Source organism: Hyperoodon ampullatus (genome assembly GCF_949752795.1).
Source record: "Hyperoodon ampullatus genome assembly, chromosome: 18".
Lineage (NCBI taxonomy): Eukaryota > Metazoa > Chordata > Mammalia > Artiodactyla > Ziphiidae > Hyperoodon > Hyperoodon ampullatus.
This window is the reverse complement of record NC_136931.1, coordinates 37217800-37235437: the sequence shown is the minus strand read 5'-3', so window position 1 is coordinate 37235437 and position 17638 is coordinate 37217800. Positions and strand designations below refer to the sequence as shown.

The 17638-nt window shown below is 38.4% G+C and overlaps 1 protein-coding gene across 1 annotated transcript in view; it reads right to left on the bottom strand.

Annotated features, from left to right (window-relative positions):
* Positions 1-17638, bottom strand: part of ITFG1 (integrin alpha FG-GAP repeat containing 1) — a gene marked incomplete at its 5' end in the record, with an annotated part of 260202 nt that overhangs the window by 52375 nt on the left and 190189 nt on the right. Inside the window, one exon of the mRNA XM_079722990.1 lies at positions 9401-9444. Within this exon, the coding sequence (XP_079579116.1) occupies positions 9401-9444 (44 nt within the window). The remainder of the gene's footprint in view (positions 1-9400; positions 9445-17638) is intronic.

The window sequence follows — 17638 nt, the reverse complement described above, 5'->3', positions numbered from 1 at the left end:
TCAGTGTCAGGTTTAATTAAGCAACATAAATTTATGATTCTAAAATATTAGAAAAATAGCTGACTTATAGTGTGGACTTTATTTTTCTCAAAGGTAATCATGTTTTTCATAAACACCCACTGATATTTTTCCTTATCTTCATTAGTGTTAGTTGCATTGCTCAATTTAGTTCAATGCTGAAATATTTATATTGTTTCTTATTCATTTCTTCAAGACATTAAATTCAATATATTATTTTCTTTAATTTTGGTTATTTTCCTGTTAAAATTGTAAGATAATTTTCCTTTGTAAAGGTCTGTAAAAAGACATATCTCAGGGAACATAAATAAGGGATGTTTTCCCTTTATATCAGGGCTTTGCAGAGTGCATTTCTCTTGTGAATAAGTTGTAATTTATTTTGCAAGTGTTCACACTTAACAGTGAATATGTGATTTTGGTAAGAGATGGTATGGTAAATTTATCAATGAAGGACCATTAAAAACCCCCCAAATTTTAGGGAAAGCTCATTTATTAATACATCAAATATTTATTATATTATGTGTAACGCACTACATTAGGGAGTAAGGACAGAATAATAATAAACAAGCACAGCCTCTCCTCTTCAAGGACTTAATACAGATAACTCACCAACTACATAACAGAAGTGGTAAGTAGTAGGACTAACTAAGCACAGAGTGCTAAGAAACAATAGAACATGTGTCTAGTCCTATGTCAAAGGGGAGCCAGGGAATGATTCTCACAGGAAATATCATCTAAAAGCTCACCTGAAGATCACAGGAAAGACTCTGGAGAAGATGAGAAGAAGAGGCTTCAGGGTAGAGGAATAATATGCAAGTGAGAGAGCACACAGAACAAGTAGAGTGCAGTGTGGCTGACAGAGAGCTGGGAGAGGGTGTGAGGAGTAACAGCGAGGGATAAGGCTGAAGAGATAAACAGAGGCTCTAACTCAATAAACTAAATTAGAACCATTTCTTAAGGGCAAAGGGAAGCCACTGAAGGTTTGTATTTTAGAAAGATCACTCTGGTTGCTTTTTTTTTTTTTTTTTTTTTTTTTAGGTATGCGGGCCTCTCACTGTTGTGGCCTCTCCCATTGCGGAGCACAGGCTCCGGACGCACAGGCTCAGCGGCCATGGCTCACGGGCCCAGCCGCTCTACAGCATGTGGGATCTTCCCGGACTGGGGCACGAACCCGTGTCCCCTGCATCGGCAGGCAGACTCTCAACCACCGCGTCACCAGGGAAGCCCTCTGGTTGCTTTTTGAAGGATTGCTCAGATGACTCCAGTCAGGCCAAAAATAATGATAGCTCAACTAAAGTAACAGGATAGAGAGAAGGGACAGTTAAAGGGAGAGAATAATAATCTAGTAGATTTGAGGGGTGAGGGAAAGGAAAAGGTTACTGAGATAGGGAACATGAGAAGAGGAGTGGGTTTTTGTGGGGACACACTAGATTTCAGTTTTAGAGGTCCCTGTAAGACACTCAGATATAAAGGTCTGAAGCTCAGGAGAGACAGCTGGTAAATAGATTTGGGAGTAATCAGTATTACAACTAGAAAAAAAAAGTCAGGAGAGAGACTGAAATACTTCAAGAGTACACATAGAGTGAGAAGAGAACTTAGGGTGGAACCCTGAGACACAGCAACATTTAAAGGATGGTCAGAGGAAAAGTCCATAAAGGAACCTGGGAGAATGGCCAGAGAAGTAAAAGGGGATCAAGGAAAGGAGAGCGTAAAGGAAGCCAAGGAAAGGGAGTGTTCCTAAAATTGGTCAGCAGAATCTAAGGGCAGTTTTCAGTGGTGTGACGCCAAAGGCTTGATTACAACAGTGGGTTAAGGATATGGAAGTAAACTGGAGAGATCCTACTGTACACAACTCAAGAAGTTTGGCTGGAAGAGCAATCAGGGATTAGGCAGTGGCCAGAGGGGACGTGGGGTTTTGCAAGGTACTTGTATATTCATTTATATATAGGAGAGAGTTGTGTATTCTTAAATGTTGAAGAGAAGGCACCGACAGGGAAGTGGAGTTGAATACACTGGCCAGATAGAATAAGCAATGGAATGAGGTCCCTGAGAGGTATGTAGGACCCACAGCATAACTGGTGCATTAATTTTTAGTCAAGGGAAAAAGGAAAAGAGATGGGTGTGGATGAACAGATTACATTTTAGTGCTACAGAAGGCAACTGACAAACTGTTAAGCACAAGGTCCTGTGCTAGGTTCTATAATACACTGGCAAGCAAAACCGATACTATCTCTGCCCTCATGGAGGTATTTAAAAGGAATGTGCACAGACTCTTTTTGTACATAGAGTATGAGAGGACTACTTCTAAACTCTTCTGGTGTTCAAACGGAAAAGTACTCATCTGCTTGCTTCTAAACTCATAATTTATAAAGTGGGAAAATGCACCAGGCTTTGGTAAAAAGAATTAACAAGTGACAGGGAAAGAAGCTATAATCTCCACTAACACAGAGGAAGGCCAAAATATGCCTTATGCTGAGGATAAAAAATTCAAAAAATTAGTTGAGTATTTAAAGAAAAAATTAGGAAATAGGAATATATTCTTCTGATTCACGGATGTTTATGGTAGCTTTCACTGAAAATATTGATATCCTCCATATTCAGATTTCATAAATTCTGTGATATGTATTAAAAAAGATTTAATACATATTAGATAAGAAAATAAGACAGGAAAAAATCAAGAAGTCAAGTAGACCTCTAGTCCTATTCTGAAGGCAGACAGAACACCAACATTTCTCAAATATTTGGAACTCACTATCCTTACTAATAAAGGGATGTTATAGAGGCAGGGAAGAAACATTAACGTTGACAAATAACAGCAGATACACTTTTTGAATATTTATTGTGTATTAGGCCTCCACTGTGATTTACCTACATTAACTCCTCTAATCTTAATAAAAAATTTAGGTGGGAGTGTGGTAAGCAGAAAAATCATGCCCTAAAGAGGTTCACATCCTAATTCCCAGAACCTGCTAAATGTATTTCCTTATGTTACAAATGGACTTTGCAGATGTGATTAAGGATCTTTTTTCTCTTAAGAACATGGAACACTTCATGAATTTACATGTCATCCTTGCACAGAGGCCATGCTAATCTTCTCTGTATCCTTCCAATTTTAGTATATGTGCTGCTGAAGCAAGCATCGTGATTAAGGATCTTGAGATGGGGAGATTATCTTGGATTATCAAGGTGTGTGGGCTCAATGTAATCACAAGGGTCCTTATAAGTGAAAGAGGAAGGTGAGATGGGTTAGGGTCAGTGACTGGAAGATGCTGCACTGTTGGGTTTGGAGATGGAGGAAGGGGCCATGAGCCAAGGAATGTAGGTGGCTTTAAGACGTGAAAGGCAAGGGAATGGATTCTCCCCAAAGCCACCAGAAGGAATGGAGCCCTGCAGACACCTTGATTTTAGCTCATGAAGCACATTCAGTGTTCTGACCTCAAATGTGTAAGAATAAATCTGTGTTGCTTTAAGCCACTAATTTTATGGTTACTTTGTTAGCAGCAATAGGAAACTAATATAAGTGGGTACTATGACTTTCCCCATTATACTGATGTGGAGAAAGAGACTTAATAAGGGTTAAATAATTTCCCCAAAGTTACTGCAGATAGTTGAAGAAATTCCCATTTTACATTCTTATTTTCTCTTTGAGGTAGGAGGCAAGGTGAATTTCTAAGAACTGGAAGTTGGGATTGGCTGTAAGGGAAAATTGAGAAGAACATAAAATAGTTCTTATGAAGAATAAGAATTTCCAGCTTCATATGTAAAGTCCTTACCTCACAGTGAGGTATTTACAGAATATAAGATATGATGAATTTGCCTTAAAATAATCTAAGAGGGGCCATAAGGGGGATAAGTAGTAGGTGGGGGCATAGGTGAAATAAGACTGGGTATATGAGGACAGTGTTAAAAGCTGGATGGTAGTAATGGGCACAAGGAGTTTTATTATACTAGTGTATATTTTTATATGTATTCAAAAATTTTCCAAAAAAAGTTAAAAATGAATTCACAGTAAAGAGCAATAAATGTCACAGAGGAAAATATCTTGAAAATGTCATGAAGTAAGAAAACAAAAACAACTTTTAAAATAAATCTACACTGACAGAGAGCCTATCAGTGGTGCCTGAGGAAGAGTGGGATAGGGAAGGAGGGTCAAGGAAGGTGGGAAGGAGGGATAGCCAAGGGGCACAAAAAAACTTTCAGATATGATATATTCATTATTTTGACATTAATTATCTACCTATCAATCATTTACATATCTCCATTAAGAAGGTATAGTGTATATATACATATACACTATATATGTCTTAACATCAAATTGAATATATTAAATATGTGCAGTTTATTGCATGTCAATTATACTGCAATAAAACTGTAAGAAATTAACAAACAAAATAAAGCAATACTGATAAAAATGCAAGGAGAGCTTCTTTCTGGCCCGACATGTAGAGTTTGGAAGTCATCATTGCTGTACTCACAACAAAAAAAGCTGAAGAAACTGAAAATCAACTCTGCTTTGATCCATCAGAGAACTAAGGTCATAGAGCAAACTGCTACCCTGAAAACTGGAGAGGTGGATACAGAGGATCACAGCTTACTGGGAGCAGAAGCCCAGAACCAGAAGACTGCAACTAGAGCCAGTACTGGCAGGAACACTTAAACTGTGATTGTGACATTAGTGGAGAACCAGTGTGAACTAGTTTGAGAGTTCAAAACTCTGGGGGAGAAAGTGAGGCAGTCTTAGGGGAGCCACACTTTTGCAAGTTTTACCTCCAGGAGTTCCATCAAATTCTCAAGAGGAAGATTGGGGGAAAAAACCCTCATGCTTCTAGCACAGAGAGTAAAGTAACCAGTTAAAAATATGCCCAGAGCTCTCTGTTCTCCTTCACAACAGCTTGCCCTTAAGGAAAACTCTTTTACTAGAGCTTAAGTAACTTGGGATTTACCAAAAACTAATCAACCTGGGGGAAAGGAAATACCTAACTTCAGCCCCCTCTAGCCTCCTTGTTTAACCTATAGAGGAGGGCAAGCTGAGAAGCACTTGTTCAAGTCACAGCCCACACAGGCTCACTAAAAAACTGAGACACAGGATGATAGGATGCTTCTCCTACCACAGTCTTATACCTTACCACCACATCAACTGGGCTCCTGTCTAATAATGAGATTACAGTTAAAAGAACTGCAAACCTCAGACCCATTTAAGAGGAAGTCTGTAGGGTGACACAAAGACAACAGAAGAGACAAAAGAAAGACACTAGAGGAAAATTTTGCCTCTTGACAGCATAGCTACTGCAAACAGTAACACAGTCTAACTCCTAGCAGATAAACATAAATCCTCATAGTGAAGGCTTATCTACCACAGTTCCTTTCACCCAATGCATCATGTCTGGCTCTCAAGAAAAAAATTTTAAGCCATGCTAAAATGCAGAAAACAAATTTTGAATAGAAAAAGCAAGCATCAGAACCAGACTCAGACATGGCAGGGATGTTGGAATTATCAGACCAGAAATTTAATATTTAATATGATAAAGGCTCTAATGGAAAAAAGTAGAGAACATGCAAGAAAAGACTGTTAATGTAGGCAGAGAGATGGAAACTCTAAGAAAGAATCAAAAGGAAATGGCAGAAATAAAAAATACCGCAATAAAAATGAAGAATGCCTTTGATGTGCTCATCAGTAGACTGGACACAAAAGACGAAAGGATCAGTAAACTTGAAGATATATCAATAGAAACCTCCAAAACTGAATTGCAAAGAGAAAAACTCATGAAAATTTGGAAAAGAATATCCATGAACAATTACACAAAGGTTACATACACAAAGGTGTAACATATGTGTTGTGGGACTACCAAAAGGAAAAGAAGAAGGGACTTCACTGGTGGTGTGGTGGTTAAGAATCCACCAGCCAATGCAGGGGACATGGGTTCAAGCCCTGGTGCAGGAAGATCCTACATGCTACAGAGCAACTAAGCCTATGAGCCACAACTACTGAGCCTGTGTTCTACAGCCCGTGAGCCGCAACTACTGAAGCCTGCATGCCTAGAGCCTGTGCTCCACAACAAGAGAAACCACCATAATGAGAAGCCTGCACACTGCAACGAAGAGTAGCCCCCACTTGCTGCAACTAGAGAAAGCCCACGTGCAGCAACGAAGACCCAACACAGCCAAAAATAAATAAATTTATAAAAAAAAAAGGAAAAGGAGAGAAAAGAACAGAAGAAATATTTGAAGAAATAATATAAGAATTTTCCAAAATTAGTGACAGACATCAAACTACAGATCCAGGAAGCTTAGAGAACACCAAACAGCAAAAATACCTAAAAACCTATAACTATGCATTTCATACTCAATCAGCAGAAAATCTAAGACACAGAGAAAATTCTGAAAGTAACCTGGGAAAATGAATGGGAGAAAAGGGTGCCTAGGGGTCCATATAAGATTATGATACAATTAGGAATGCTCATTTGAGGTTGATGACTATGAATCACTGGTGGTGACAATATTCAGGGCTGTATATTTTTCTTTAGAAATGCCCAGTAGCTTAGATCTAGGAGTGAACAAGAAAGATAGCTGGATTAACAACCCAGGGTTGTAATTTCGCCAGGCAGGTAGAGTAAAAGGAGAGTGCTTTATGGGAGTTAAAGGTAGTGGCAAAAGTGATGGTTGATATATGGTAGCTAAATAAGGAGGTAAAGAAAACAGGTTGATACAGGTCAAGAAACTAATAGACTTAAAGTTGAATAGGTATAGTTATAATAACAAGAGTGAGAGGGCTGGAAAAATAGTTTTTGATCAGAGAGTTGATGGATGGTACTGAGATTTCAAAAGTAAAACATTTCTGGCAGATAAGGTCCACCGTATGGCCACGGGAGTGAGTAGCCATAGTTGAATGAAAATGAAGACTCTGGGGTTTTCAGCATGGAAATGAAGGAATTTGGGTGAGATTAGTTGCTGATTTGAATATTATTTCCTCTCTCCATATATGAGACAGGTTGCCTGTAGCAGGTCGGAATATATAGGTAACAGAAGAGCATTTATTCAATTCATAATTTAACTCAAGTGATAAAGAATATCATATGGTGCACACATTTTTCCTCTTAGTCTCACACTGGGTCATATCTTACATAACAGACTATGATCAAGTGGATCTGATGTCAAAACAATATGAAGAAGGCTCACTTTATCATGAAATAATTTTACAAGTGGGAATACATTTGATATATGGAAAACTGGGGGAGTATAGTGTGCATTTGTTTCTTTTAGGTTGTCATAAAACTGTGATCTATGACATCAGTGGGGAAGAAAAATGATAGATGTGAAGGGCAGTTCGACAGGATCTGAACTTCAAAGAAAGTAATAAATGGATGAATGGAAGGCAGATGTATCAGCTGCAGAAAAGCCCAAAGGTGCTGGACTGTTAGGGTAATCATTGTAAGAATGTGCATGCTGCACTTTACTTACATGACTTTCTAAATGACTCTGTTCTCCATATGATAGAAGTGACTTTTAGTTTAAGACAAGGAGAAGGGGAGCATTAGTGATCTTAGAAGTAAAACCTGCCTTAAGCAAACAGCCTTTCCTATCAAATTTTCTGCTAGAGCTTGTGGGTAAAATGAATGGGTTCAATTTCAACTTTTTAAAAGTTCTTTGCTTGACGAGGTAATGAAAGAGCCACATGATGGGAATATGGTCAATCAGAGAAAAGGAAAGGAACAAAGGGTCTGAATATTTCACAAACTGGGTAGACAATACCTGAATAACCAAGTTAATCTTTGGCCTCCAATTAATCAGACTTGCACTTGATTAAAAAAAATAGGCTTTATTTTTATAGCAGTTTTAGATTCAAGCAAAATTAAGCGGAAGGTACAAAGAGTTCTGACATACCCTCTGCATCTCTCCTCCTCAGACCCTCCCCTACTATATCTACATTTTTATAATGATATGAAAGCAGATAGGTTTGACCAGGCACTCATATAGTTCACAGTGGATGTGGTGACACAGTCCAGACCTTCCCTTCAGGACTGAGGCAATATTCACCGAGCTGCTCCAAGTGTTGGTTGCTGATAGCTCACAGCTAGGTTCTTACCTAAAAACTGTTCTCAGCCAAAGGGAGCTGGTTTGTACACATTATAACCCCTTCCTGGGGACTGCCTGCATGCAGTGTCTAATGCAGAACACAAAGGCATGGCCTTTTTGCTTCAATCTGGGCCATCTTTGAAAAACCAACCTTGCTTCACATTTCACAGACCTGCTTTGCTCACTACTCCAGAAGTCTTGCTCTCAAGAAGAGTCTAGATTAAATCTTTGCGTGCAAATCTCTGGGTCAGGGTCTGCTTCCATGTGTCTTAAATATGGGAAGTTTCCCAACCATACATAAAACATTGATAATGAAGCAGTGCTTTAAAGGTGTAGTAAAAATATGACAATATAATCAGAACACCTAGTTCTGTGTTCTAGTTCCACTACTTAATGGCTCTATGACTTTGGATAATTTATTTCAATGAGCCTCAAGTTTCCTCATCTTTAAATGGGGGATAATTCCTTATGTAACAAGGGTTACTATGAGGGCTCAAATTGGGATATACCAACACAAACACAAACACACACACACACATGCTCATGCTTTTAAATATAATGTAATATTCTTATTATAATTTACATGAACTGGCAATTTCAAAACCTAAGCCTAATTATTTTCACATTCTGTTATTTCATGGAAACATTCCACTAGACAGCTAGCCAATATTAAGATTAAACCAAAAAAATTCACTAATTGTCTACTATATGCTTGACCCTGTGCTATGAACGAGGTATACAAAGATGGCATGGTTCTTGACCTCAAAGGATTACAGCCTGGGGAGAGGCATTAAATACAAACAGATGAAGTGTGATCAAGTATTACATATGCCAAGGGACTCCCTGGTGGTCCAGTGGTTAAGAATCTGCCTTCCAATGTAGGGGATGTGGGTTCGACCCCTGGTTGGGGAACTAAGATAACACATGCCACGGGGCAACTACGCCTGCATGCTTTAGAAAGATCCCGTGGCCGCAACTAAGACCTGATGCAGCCAAATAATAAATAAATAATTTAAAAAGTATTATATAATGCCAAAATGGCAGCAGTATGCCCAGAAATAGTGGGAGGTGTGTTAATTTTTCCAAGAGTATCAGAAAAGACTTCATTAAGGAAGTGAACCTTGAGGTGAGACAGTTTTTAGGAAAGGTACTTTATTCCCAGTAAACTTTACTTGAGCACTGAAGGATACTTTAATCACTTCTAAAAGTAACATCAATTTGATTTAACCTATAACAACTATTTTGTGTGTATCTATCATGCAGAGAACTTTCACAGAAATATTTACAACTGAAAGTTAAGGTTACTTACTGTTATCTTACGAGGACATTCATTAGGACAGAGACCACTAAGAACTGTGGAAAAATTAAAAAAAGCCTATTATTACTGTTATAATATTAATATGCCCTATTGATTCATGGTCAAGCAAAAACCAATTCAATTTCTTTAGATCTGAGTAAATTAAATTTCTTTTGTTCACTTTAGGCCAATATTTCAAAAGCCTTTATTAAGCAGTCAAGCTGCTGCCCTTTTGTGAAATATACAGGTGATATAATTAATTATGGTTATAATATCATACCTACTGTTGGTCCTATTTTCCAATTGGTTAGCTACATTCCAAGGATGACTTAGAATCTGACAGAGAATTGCCAAATGCAAACCAATTAAAATTTATACTGAAAAAAACAAAATAGAACATTTAACACTTCATATCAAACTAGACTATTTCAATTTATCTAGTCAAATTTTCCGGGTAAAAGAGTTTGGGCTCCCTTGATAACTTATGGAGAACATAACTATAAAATAATTGATGGGTCTATAACAAATATACAAAAATAATTTAATGACATATTTATTCTATAATTACCAAAAAAGAAAAGGTTAGGATATCTGAACATTCTTTCTGTAACTAACATGAATTTTGAAACATAACTACACTACTACCACCTCATGTGAAGTAATTCCTTTATAAGAAGGCAGACTTTATGTGCTATTAAATATGCTATATGTTATAAATTTAAGGAAGACAGCTGATAATACTGTTCAGTAAGCATGAACTGTACCAATAATAATTGTGATTATTGGTTAGTTCAAATATATCCATAGGAAAATGGTTCCTTATGTTTATTTATATTTTACAAATGTGAAATGATAATCATTCTAATACAAATATTATACTTAGGCAGGGTACATAAACTGCAAAGGCATCAAGAAATGAGCATGACATATTTCATCACAAAAGGAGATACTTGCTTATTTACTATAGTACGTTTATATTAAATTCGACCTGAGGAAACAGTGAAATAAATGTTTCATACTTGCAAATCAGTTTTCAATGTTTAAGTTCCTTACCCCAGCATAGTGCCTAGTTATCACTCTTTTATTCTCAAACACTCCATGACCTTACTTCTTCCTCTCCTTTGTTCCTCTTCCCTCAACTCTGGGCAGACACTGGTACTTCTTTTTCACTTGTCCCCAAATGATTTTCCTAAACCTTCATTAAAACATTATCTTGCTAAACAGTATATTATTTACTCAAAAGTCTGTCTTTGTACCAGTATGTAAGCTCTGCATAGTTTTTATCATTTTTTCAGGGCCTAGCCAAATGTATTTGCTCAATAAATACTTGTTAAAGGAGGGAAAAGATGGATTATTCAATAAATGGTACTGGATAATTGGCTACTTGGAGGAAAGTAAAGTTAGATTTTGATTCATAACATGAAAATTACATTTGGCAAAGACACTACTAATATAAAGAACTCTTACACTACAATGATAAAAAGACAACCCAATTAAAAAATGGCCAAAGGACCTGAACAGGCATTTCTCCAAAGATGATGCAGACATACAAAAAGCTCATGAAAAGATGCTCAGCATCGTTAGTTATCATGGAAATGCTAACCAAAACCACAATGAAATGTACACAATTCACAATATCCAAGAGGTGAAAGCAACCCAAATCAATGTCCATTGGCAGATGAATGAATAAACAAAATGTGGTACACACTCACAGTGGAATATTATTCAACTTTAAAAAGGGAAGAAATCCTGTCACATGTTACAACATGGATGAACTTTGAGGACATTATGCTAAGCAAGTCAGTAATAAAAAGACAAATACTCTATGATATCACCTATATGAGGTATCTAAACTTGTCAAATTCAGAGAAACAAAGTAGAATGGTGGTTACCAGGGGTTGACGGGGAGGGAAAAAGGGCAGTTGTTAAATGGGTACAGAGTTTCAGGTCTGCAAGATGAAAAAGTTCTGGAGATCTGTTTCACAACAATGTGAATATACTTAACACCACTGAACTGTACACTTAAAAATGGTTAAGATAGTAAATTTTATGTTACATGTTTTTTTACCACACACACAAAAATGGTTAAGATTGTAAAAAAAAAAACAAACCCACAATGAGACACCATTTCACACCCATTAGGATGGGTATAATCAGAAAGTCAGATAAAAACAAATTTGGGTGAAGATGTGGAGAAACCAGGCCCTCATACATTTCTGGTGGGAATGTAAAATGGTCCAGCTGCTTTGGAAAACAGTCTGGCAATTCCTTAAAAAGATAAACAAAGAGTTCCTATTTAACCCAGCAATTCCATTCTTAGGTATATATCAAGAGGAATTAAAATATATGTCCACACAAAAACTCGTACATGAGTGTTCACCAACAGTATTATTCATGATAGCCAAAAAGTAGAAACCATCCAAATGTCCATCAACTGATGGATAAACAAAATGTGGCAGGTATATTCATATAGTGGGATATATGACAATTAAAAGGAATAAAGTACCGATGCTACAACACAGATGGATCTTGAAAACATTATGCTAAGTGGAAGAAGTCAGTCACAAAAGATCACATATTATATGAACCCATTTATATGAAATATTCAGAATAGACAAATCTATGGATTCAGAAAGTAGTGGTTGCCTGGGGATGGGGATTGAGGGTGGTAGCTAAAGGGTACAGGGTTTCAGGATCATCGGTAGCTCTATTTTTACTTTTGTCATACTGAGTGAATTAAGTCAGAGAAATATCGTATGATATTGCTTACATGAGGAATCTAAAAAGAAATGATACAAACGAACTTATTTACAAAACAGAAACAGACTCACAGACTTAGAGAATAACTTAGGGTTATATGGGGTGGGGTGGGGAGGGTGAGGGGAAGGGATAGTTAGGGAGTGTGGGATTGACATGTACACACTGCTATATTTAAAATGGATAGCCAACAAGAACATACTGTGTAACACAGGGAACTCTGCTTAATATTATGTAACAACCTAAATGGGGAAAGAATTTGAAAAAGAATAGATACATGTATAACTGAGTCACTCTGCTGTACACCTGAAACTAGCACAACATTGTTAATCAACTACACTCCAATATAAAATAAAAAGTTAAAAAAATAAAAAATAAAAAAGGGTACAGGGTTTCTTCTGTGGTGATGAAAACGTTCTACAACTGATTGTGGTCATGTTGGTACAATTCTGTAAATATACTAAAAGCCATTGAATTGTATACTTGAAACAGGGAAATGGTATGGTATGTAAATTATATCTCAATAAAGCTGTTATAAAATTTAAAAAAATAACATAAAATTTAAAAAAAACTAATAACAAGGGGCTGTGAACTTAAAAAAATACATTACAAAGAGATATTACTGCCAATATACAAAGAGCTTCCAGATATGGGTTAGAAGATGATAATCCAATAAAAACAAAGGATATCAAGAAGCAATATCCAGAAGAGAAAGTACCAATAATCAAAAAAACCAGGAAGAAAGACACTCAACCTCACTAGGCAGGAAAAAAATCAATTTTATACCTAACAGAAAGGCAAAAAATGAAAGACCAATAAAAATGTCTGTAGGAAAAACAGAATCAAAGATAAATGACTGAAGGAGCCGGAGGAAGATGGCGGAAGAGTAAGACGCGATCACCTTCCTCCCCACAGATACATCAGAAATTCATCTACACGTGGAACAACTCCAACAGAACACCTACTGAACGCTGACAGAAGACCTCAGACCCCCCAAAAGGCAAGAAACTCCCCACATACCTGGGTAGGTCAAAAGAAAAAAAGAATAAACAGAGACAATAGGATATGGACGGGACCTGCACCAGTGGGAGGGAGCCGTGAAGGAGGGAAGGTTTCTACACACTACAAGCCCCTTCGAGGGCAGAGACTGCAGGTGGCGGAGGGGGAAAGCTTCGGAGTAGCGGAGGAGAGCACAGCAACAGGGGTGTGGAGGGCAAAGCAGAGAGATTTTGGCACAGAGGATCGGTGCCCTCAGGCACACACCAGCCCGAGAGACTTGTCTGCTCGGCCGCCAGGGCGGGCGGGGCTGGGAGCTGAGGCTCGGGTATCGGCTTTCAGTCGGAGCGCAGGGAGAGGTCTGGGGCTGGCGGCAGGAAGAGACCCTGAAGGGGTTAGTGCTAGCCCGGAGGGAGTCCGGGGAAAGGGTCTGGAGCTACCGGAGAGGCAAGAGACTTTTTTCCCTTTTGTTGCCTGGTGCGCGAGGAGAGGGCATTCCCCTCCCTCCCCTCTGCCTGAGTGAGCCAGAGCCCCCGAATCAGCGGCTCCTTTAAACCCGTCCTGTCTGAGCGAAGTACGGACGCCCTCCGGCGACCTACGCGCAGAGGCGGGGCCAGGTCCAAGGCTGAGACCCGGGAGCTGTGAGAGCAGAGACAGGGAAATCTCTCTGTGCAGCCTCCGAGGCAGCGGATTAAAGCTCCACAGTCCATTTGATGTGCCCTGCGTCTGTGGAGTGCATGAATGGACAGCGAATCATCCCAAATTGAGGAAGTGGACCTTGAGGACAAGATTTAAGACTTTCCCCCCCCTTTTTTCCCCTCTTTTTACAACGAATTATCTCAAATTAAGGAGGTGGACTTAGCAAGATTTCAGACTTTTCGCCCTTTTCCTCTTTTTACAACGAATTATCCCAAATCGAGGAGGTGGACTTGGAGAGCAAGATTTTTGATTTTTCCCCCTGCTCTCTTTTTGTGAATGTGTATGTGTAATCTTCTGTGTAAGATTCTCTCTGTATAGCTTTGCTTCCACCATATGTCCCAGGGTTCTTTCGGTCCGTGTTTTTTTTCAATAATTACTTTTTAATTTTAATAACGCTACTATATTTCATACTTTATTCTATTTTACTTTACCTGCTCTTTCTTTTTTTCCTCCCTTCCCTTCCTCCCTCCCTCCCTCCGCTCCTCCTTTCCTTCTTTCTTTTTCTTTCCTCCATCCCTCCCTCCCTCCCACCCTTCTTCTTTCCACTTTCTTTTTCTTTCCTTCCTCCCTCCCTCCCTCCCTCCTGTCTTTCTTTCTTTCTTTCTTTCTTTCTTTCCTTCCTCCCTCCCTCCCTCTCTTCTTCCATTCACTCTTCCTTTTGCTTTCATTCCTCCCTCCCTCCCTCCTTTCTTTCCTTTCTTTCCATCCTTCCTCCCTCCCTCCTTTCTTTCTTTCTTCCTTCCTTCCTTACTTCCCTTCTTCCTTTCTTTCAATCTCTCTTTCTTTCTTCTACTAATTATTTCTTTCTACTTTTTCTCACTGTTATTCTGAGCCGGGTGGATGAAAGGCTCTTGGTGCTGCAGCCAGGAGTTAGTGCTGTGCCTCTGAAGTGGGAGAGCCAACTTCAGGACACGGGTCCACAAGAGACCTCCCAGCTCCACATAATATCAAGCAGCGAAAATCTCCCAGGGATCTCCATCTCAACACCAGCACCCAGCTTCAGTCAACGACCAGCAAGCTACAGTGCTGGTCACCCTATGCCAAGCAAATAGCAAGGCAGGAACACAACCCCACCCATTAGCAGAGAGGATACCTAAAAACATAATAAGGCCACAGGCACCCCAAAACACACCACCAGACGTGGACCTCTCCACCAGAAAGACAAGATCGAGCTTCAACCACCAGAACACAGGCATTAGTCCCCCCCACCAGGAAGCCTACACAACCTACTGAAACAACCTTAGCCACGGGGGACAGACACCAAAAACAACGGGAACTACGAATCTGCAGCCTGCAAAAAGGAGACCCCAAACACAGTAACATAAGCAAAATGAGAAAGCAGAAAAACACACAGCAGGTGAAGGAGCAAGATAAAAACCTACCAGACCTAACAAATGAAGAGGTAATAGGCAGTCTACCTGAAAAAGAATTCAGAATAATGATAGTAAAGATGATCCAAGATTCTATTTCCCAGATCCAAAATCTTGGAAATAGAATAGACAAAATGCAAGAAACAGTTAACAAGGACCTAGAAGAACTAAAGATGAATCAAGCATCGATTAAAAACAAAATAAATGAAATGAAAAATACTCTAGATGGGATCAATAGCAGAATAACTGAGGCAGAAGAACGGATAAGTGAGGTGGAAGATAAAATAGTGGAAATAACTGATGCAGAGCAAAATAAAGAAAAAAGAATGAAAAGAATAGAGGACAGTCTCAGAGACCTCTGGGACAACATGAAACGCACCAACATTCGAATTATAGGGGTTCCAGAAGAAGAAGAGAAAAAGAAAGGGACTGAGAAAATATTTGAAGAGATTATAGTTGAAAACTTCCCTAATATGGGAAAGGAAATAGTTAATCAAGTCCAGGAGGCACAGAGAGTCCCATACAGAATAAATCCAAGAAGAAATACGCCAAGACACATATTAATCAAACTGTCAAAAATTAAACACAAAGAAATCATATTAAAAGCAGCAAGGGAAAAACAACAAATAACACACAAGGGAATCCCCATCAGGTTAACAGCTGATCTCTCAGCAGAAACTCTACAAGCCAGAAGGGAGTGGCAGGACATAATTAAAGTGATGAAGGAGAGAAACCTGCAACCAAGATTACTCTACCCAGCAAGGATCTCATTCAGATTTGATGGAGAAATTAAAACCTTTACAGACAAGCAAAAGCTGAGAGAGTTCAGCACCACCAAACCAGCTTTACAACAAATGCTAAAGGAACTTCTCTAGGCAAGAAACACAACAGAAGGACTATACCTACAATAACGAACCCAAAACCATTAAGGAAATGGGAATAGGAACATACATATCAATAATTACCTTAAATGTAAATGGACTAAATGCTCCCACCAAAAGACACAGAGTGGCTGAATGGATACAAAAACAAGACCCATATATATGCTGTCTACAAGAGACCCACTTCAGACCTAGAGACACATACAGATTGAAAGTAAGGGGATGGAAAAAGATATTCCATGCAAATGGAAATCAAAAGAAAGCTGGAGTAGCAATTCTTATATCAGACAAAATAGACTTTAAAATAAAGACTATTAGAAGAGACAAAGAAGGACACTACATAACGATAAAGGGATCGATCCAAGAAGAAGATATAACAATTGTAAATATTTATGCACCCAACATAGGAGCACCTCAATACATAAGGCAAATACTAACAGCCATAAAAGGGGAAATCGACAGTAACACAATCATAGTAGGGGACTTTAACACCCCACTTTCACCAATGGACAGATCATCCAAAATGAAAATAAATAAGGAAACACAAGCTTTAAATGATACATTAAACAAGATGGACTTAATTGATATTTATAGGACATTCCACCCAAAAACAACAGAATACACATTTTTCTCAAGTGCTCATGGAACATTCTCCAGGATAGATCATATCTTGGGTCACAAATCAAGCCTTGGTAAATTTAAGAAAATTGAAATTGTATCAAGTATCTTTTCCGACCACAATGCTATGAGACTAGACATCAATTACAGGAAAAGAGCTGTAAAAAATACAAACACATGGAGGCTAAACAATACACTACTCAATAATGAAGTGATCACTGAAGAAATCAAAGAGGAAATTAAGAAATACTTAGAAACAAATGACAATGGAGACACGACGACCCAAAACCTATGGGACGCAGCAAAAGCAGTTCTAAGGGGGAAGTTTATAGCAATACAATCCCACCTTAAGAAACAGGAAACATTTCAAGTAAACAACCTGACCCTGCACCTAAAGCAATTAGAGAAAGAAGAACAAAAAACCCCCAAAGTTAGCAGAAGGAAAGAAATCATAAAGATCAGATCAGAAATAAATGAAAAAGAAATGAAGGAAACGATAGCAAAGATCAACCAAACTAAAAGCTGGTTCTTTGAGAAGATAAACAAAATTGACAAACCATTAGCCAGACTCATCAAGAAAAGAAGGGAGAAGACTCAAATCAGTAGAATTAGAAATGAAAAAGGAGAAGTAACAACTGACACTGCAGAAATACAAAAGATCATGAGAGATTACTATAAGCAACTCTATGCCAATAAAATGGACAACCTGGAAGAAATGGACAAATTCTTAGAAATGCACAACCTACCAAGACTGACTCAGGAAGAAATAGAAAATATGAATAGACCAATCACAAGCACTGAAATTGAAACTGTGATTAAAAATCTTCCATCAAACAAAAGCCCAGGACCAGATGGCTTCACAGGCGAATTCTATCAAACATTTAGAGAAGAGCTAACACCCATCCTTCTCAAACTCTTCCAAACAATAT